Genomic DNA, 5,802 nt, shown 5'->3' with positions numbered 1-5,802 from the left:
AGTAATCTTTTCACATGATTTTCATGTTCAGTGACAAGGGAGAAAATGAACTACTCACCTTAAACCTGCATAAATCATTTTCAGTGATCAACATCTGCATCTTCAAACTGTCCAGCAACTGTTGGTGTGGTATCCACCTCCATCCCATCTAAACAAAAAAATTACTGAGCAATCCCTATGAACGCTTCAAACAGGTAGATGCAACTTATAACTTCTACCAGAAGGAAGCTAGTGCCCTCTGCTGGTAAGAATTGCTTTTTCCTCTTTTTTGAAAAGAAAAGTCTGAAAGGACAAACTGAGAAAGAAAATGCTACCTGGGGATTTAGGCCACATCAAAATCAGTCTGTGACATTTACTGTGTAAATTCTCAACCTCAATACTAAAATAACTCTATGTAGGAACTTTCAAATGCAGGATCAACTGTTCACCCTTTACAGATCTAAGTATTTACTGCTGGGCTTTTTTTTTAAAGGTATATGGCCCTATCCTCACAAAGCTTACAACATAATTCAGGAGAAATGACAAAAATCAGTACAGCAAGCTTTTTGCTTATTTCCCCATTTTTGTCATCTCATTAAATAAAAGGTGGGGAGGCAACAAGAGAAAAAAACAAGAGCCCTGATACGGTTTGGCTGTGTCCCTACCCAAATCTCATCTTGAATTCCCATGTGTTGCGGGAGGGACCCAGTGGGAGGTAACTGAATTATGGGGCAGGTCTTTCCCGTGCTGTTCTCATAATAATGAGTAAGTTTCATTAGATCTGATGGTTATTATAAGGGGGAGTTTTCCTGCAAAAGCTCTTTTTGCTTGCTGCCTTCCATGTAAGATGTGACTTGCTCCTCCTTGCCTTCCACCATGATTGTGAGGTTTCCCCAGCCATGTGGAACTGTAAGTCCAGTGAAACCTCTTTCTTTTGTTAATTGCCCAGTCTTGGTATGTCTTTATCAGCAGTGTGAAAACAGACTAATCCCCCCCGGGAGAGTTGTCTTGGCTGGGCACAGTGGCTCATGCCTGTAATCCCAGCACTTCGGGAGGCCAAGGTGGGTAGATGACCTGAGGTCAGGAGTTTGAGACCAGCCTGGCCAACATGGTGAAACCCCGTCTCTACTAAAAATACAAAAAAATTACCCGGGCGTGGTGGCAGGTGCTTGTAATCCCAGCTACTCGGGAGGCTGAGGCAGGAGAATGGTTTGAACCAGGAAGGCAGAGGTTGCAGAGAGCTGAGATTGCACCATTGCACTCCAGCCTGGGCCACAAGTGCATAAAAAAAAAAAAAAAAAAAAAAAAAAAAAAAAAAAAAAAAAATCTCCAAAAAGAAAAAAAGAGTCATCTACAGCTGTTTTCTTCGCTTCCTCACCTCCCAGTCACCCCTCAACTCTTCCGCCCACCAAAAAATGTCTTCTGCCCACAGCCCCAGGGTACCCCGTCACCTGCAGATGCAAATCTAACATATCTAAATTAACTGTTCATCTTTCCACATTAAAAAAAATGCCATTTTTTTCCAGTCTTACTAAAGGGTGCCTCTTATCCATTTAAACTAGAAACCCTTACCCCAAGCCCCTAACTTCTATTGCTTCTATCTCCTCAGAGTCTGAAATCTGTCAGGTCTTTTGATATTCACTGCCACTACCTAATTTAAGTGATCACCTCTTATTTAATATGTAAGTCACACAACAGGGTTTCTCTTTTTCTCTCCAGTATTTTTCTTCTCTAATCAGTTTTCCAAATTATAACCACAGTCACCTTCTGAAACACTAATAAAATTCTTCAATGGATTCCCACTGACCTAAGAGTTCCTCTAAGACAATACCCAGTTCACTATCCTACCTTTATCTGTTACCATAACTACCTTTCACACTGAACTACTTTCAGTTCCCCAAATCTGAGTAGTCTCTTGAACCCTTCTTTGCACATGACTAATCCCTTTACCTGCATCTCCCCTCAACATCTTCACCTGGGCCATTTTTTTTTTTCTTTTTGAGACGGAGTCTTGCTCTGTCACTAGGCTGGAGTGCAGTGGCTTGATCTCAGCTCACTGCAACCTCTGCCTCCTGGGTTCAAGAGATTCTCCTGCCTCAGCCTCCCAAGTAGCTGGGACTACAGGCGTGCGCCACTATGCCCAGCTAATTTTTGTATTTTTAGTAGAGATGGGGTTTCACCATGTTGGCCAGGATGGTCTTGATCTCTTGACCTTGTGATATGCCCACCTTGGCCATTGAAAGTGCTGGGATTACAGGTGTGAGAAAACATGCCCAGCCCACCTGGGCCATCTCTATACATCTTTCAGATCTTGACTTAAATGTCACTTATTCCATGAAACTTAACACTTTCCCTGGCTATCCAGGCTGGGCAAAGGGCCCAGCCCTTACAATTCCACAGCTGCCCAAGCACCTCCTATATCTCAATGCTGTATCTCAATGTACTGTTAACTTTTCTTCCACCAGAAAGTCACTGATATGAAGTCAGTAACCTCATCCCTTGAGTACTGCTGTATTACCTGTACCTGGTACAGCTCAATAAACACCTCTTACATAAAGGAGCACATGAAGCACTAAAAATGCCACACTAAAAGTGTTTCACTGGCAAAAATAATGACGTGGGTGCTCAGGACTTCAGAGATGGAGACTGGCACAGGCTGAAGAATTTTTATATATAGGCAACTCCAATGTGTTAATGAGGCTTATGAATAAAAGTCCAAAAATCTCAACTTAGCAAAAAGTATTTATGACCTTAAAATCATTTGCTATAAGGCAAGAAGTAAGCGTCCACATGGCACTCTTTAGGCAATTACCGTAATAAAAAAAGGTAACATCTTGACCAGGCGCAGTGGCTCATGCTGTAATCCCAACACTTTGGGAGGCCAAGGCGGGCAGATCACCTGAGGTCAGGAGTTTGAGACCAACATGGTGAAACCCCACCTCTACTAAAAATACAGAAATTAGCCAGGCGTGGTAGCGCATGCCTGTAATCCCAACTACTCAGGAGGTTGAGGCAGAAGAATCTCTTAAACCCAGGAGGTGGAGGTTGAAGTAAGCCAAGATCATGCCACTGTACTCCAGCCTGGGCGACAGAGTGAGACTCCGTCTTAAATAAATAAATAAGACAGAATCATGGCTGGGTGCAGTGACTCATGCCTATCATCCCAACACTTTGGGAGGCCAAGGCAGGCGGATCACCTGAGGTCAGGAGTTCAACACCAGCCTGGCCAACATGGTGAAACCCCATCTCTACAAAAATACAAAAATTAGCCAGACATGATAGTAGTGGGTAATCCCAGCTACTCGGGAGGCTGAGGTGGGAGAATCACTTGAACCTGGGAGGCAGAGGTTGCAGTGAGCTGAGGGCACGTCATTGTACTCCGGCCTGGACAAAAGAGCGACATTCTGCTCTCTCACACACACACACACACACACACATACACACACACAAAGAATCAGTGTATATACACACACAAAAGGACACAAACAAGAAAGGAGATGCAACAGAAAATTAATAGTAAATGCCTCTCAGAATTCTATTTAATTTCTCTACCTCTTCTTTGCCAGTGCATACTTTAAGCCAACATGGTGAAACTCTGTCTCTACTAAATATACAAAAATTAGCTGGGAGTGGTGGCAGGCGCCTTAGTAACCCTAGCTATTCAGGAGGCTGAGGCAGGAGAATCGCTTGAACCCAGGAGGCGGAGGTTGTAGTGAGCCAAGATCATGCCAATGCACTCCAGTTGGGGCAACAAGAGTGAAACTCCGTCTCAAAATAAAAAAAAGAACGATGTGATAGTCAAACTTATGCATCAACTTGGCTAGGCAATGGTGTCCAGATAGTTGGTCAAACATTATTCTAGACGTTTCTGTGGAAGTTATTTTTTAGATGAGATTAGCCTTATAAACTGGTGAACTTTGGGTGAAGCAGATTACCCTGCATAGTGTGGTGAGTCTCATTTAATCAGCTGGAGGAATCAATAGGAAAAAGACTCACCTCCCCTGAGCAAGAAGAGATTCTGCCAGCAGAACTTCTGAGGCAGCAGAATGCAACATCAGCTCTTCTCTGGGTCTCCAGTCTGCCAGTTTACCCTGCAGATTTTGGACTTGCCAGCCTTCTGTCATGTGGGCCAATTTCTTAAAATCTCTCTCTCTTGCTTTGGTGGGTGTGTGTATACCTGAAGAGATGCCTGAATTGACAGCCCTCAGAGATAACCTACCATGGACTTCTAGCCTCCAAAACTATGAGACAATAAAATTCTGTTTGAGCCACCCAGCCTGTATGACCCTTTGTTATAATGGCCCTAGTAAACTAATACAGAGATGCAACAGAAAATTAATAGTGGATATCTCTCAGTTAGAATTACACTTTTTTTTTTCACGTCTACTTTGCCTGCGCACATTAAAAGAATGTTTTTGACTATGAACAGACTATTTTGGTAATGAGGAAAAAAAAAATAACCAAAAACAAATGACATAAGCATTCCCACACTATGTAATTCTGTATCTGCTTCCTATACTACAGTCAATTATTTCTCTTAGTTATTAAAAGAACTTTTATGACTATCCATAACTTATTTCCCAAGTGCTCATCTGATTGTTCACAATGCAAAAGAACACTCACCTTCATAATCTCTTATTGAATCTTCTGTCCTCACCCCAGCCATATTATACTGGCTGCTCACAGACTGAGAGAGCATTCCTTCTAATCTCTCCAATGTGGCTTGGCCTTCTGCTGTTAGATGGGATAATCCTTCTTCATAGGTGTAAAATGTAGGGATGTCCCCCTGTCCTTGTTCTAAACAAACAGAAAACTTAAAGTTTAAATACAACAATTAGAAAAAACAAAATGGAATCAATAATGCATCTGCTGCCAGCCTGGCCAACACGATGAAACCCTATCTCTACTAAAAATACAAAAATTAGCCAGGCATGGTGGCACGCAACTGTAGTCCCAGCTACTCAGGAGGCTGAGGCAGGAGAAAACCCCGTCTCTACTACTAAAAATACAAAAATTAGCCAGGCATGGTGGCACGCAACTGTAGTCCCAGCTACTCAGGAGGCTGAGGCAGGAGAATCACTTGAACCCCAGAGATGGAGGTTGCAGTGAGCCGAGATTGCACCGTTGTACTCCAGCCTGGGCAACAGAGCAAGATTTTGTTTTGAAAAAAAAAAAAAGAATCTGCTGAAGGTAACATACAGTCCAAATAGGCTTCCAGGAAGATACTTTTCAACATTTATTTATACACATATATTGGCTACTGCTGAAGACGGAAATACAAAGAAAATGTCCCTACTCTCTAGGGCTATTAAAAGAGATAACAAGCCAGTAAATAGCAATTCCCAAAGATTTCCATGTCCAAGGACTAGAAAAAAAAAGTGTGTTCCTAAGGTCAGAGAGAGTCCTACATTATCCTGAGGTGGGAATTTTACAAGTGAGCACAAATTAATTTGACATTAACTTGTATAATGAAGATGTTTTCTGATTAAAAAACATGCTCCTTTCTTAAAAAAAATCAGGGCCAGGTACAGTGGCTGACGTCTGTAATCCCAGCACTTTGAGAGGCCGAGGTGGGAGGACTGCTTGAGCCCAGGAGTTCAAGATCAGCCTGGGCAACACAGTAAGACTTCATCTCTCCAAAAAAATGTTTTTTTAATTAGCCAGGCACAGTGGTGTGCACTTGTAGTCTCAGCTAATTGGGACACTGGGGTGGGACAGCTTTAGTCCAGTAGCTCAAGGCTGCAGTGGGTGGTGATGGTACCACTGCCTTCCAACCTGGGCAATAGTGCTAGACCCTATTTAAAAACAGAAAAAAAAAAAAAA

At 42.6% G+C, this 5,802-nt stretch overlaps 1 protein-coding gene across 5 annotated transcripts in view; it reads right to left on the bottom strand.

Annotated features, from left to right (window-relative positions):
- Window positions 1-5,802, bottom strand: part of CLNS1A (chloride channel, nucleotide-sensitive, 1A) — a 32,286-nt gene that overhangs the window by 7,997 nt on the left and 18,487 nt on the right. For 4 of the 5 annotated variants that reach the window (XR_001007105.1, XM_011989728.1, XM_011989730.1 and 1 more), the window contains 2 exons: window positions 4,603-4,776; window positions 59-148 (listed from right to left, as the gene is read on the bottom strand). Coding sequence is in view for 4 of the 5 variants with exons in the window: in XM_011989728.1 (XP_011845118.1) it covers window positions 81-148; window positions 4,603-4,776 (242 nt within the window). In the remaining variant the exon portion in view is untranslated. Of the gene's footprint in view, window positions 1-54; window positions 149-4,602; window positions 4,777-5,802 lie in introns of all 5 variants that reach the window. The other variant, XM_011989729.1, reaches the window with a different exon arrangement.

Source organism: Mandrillus leucophaeus, unplaced genomic scaffold, assembly GCF_000951045.1.
Source record: "Mandrillus leucophaeus isolate KB7577 unplaced genomic scaffold, Mleu.le_1.0 Scaffold360, whole genome shotgun sequence".
NCBI classification, from domain to species: Eukaryota; Metazoa; Chordata; class Mammalia; order Primates; family Cercopithecidae; genus Mandrillus; species Mandrillus leucophaeus.
Note: the sequence above shows the minus strand (reverse complement) of the source record. Positions and strands in the feature narration are given on the sequence as shown.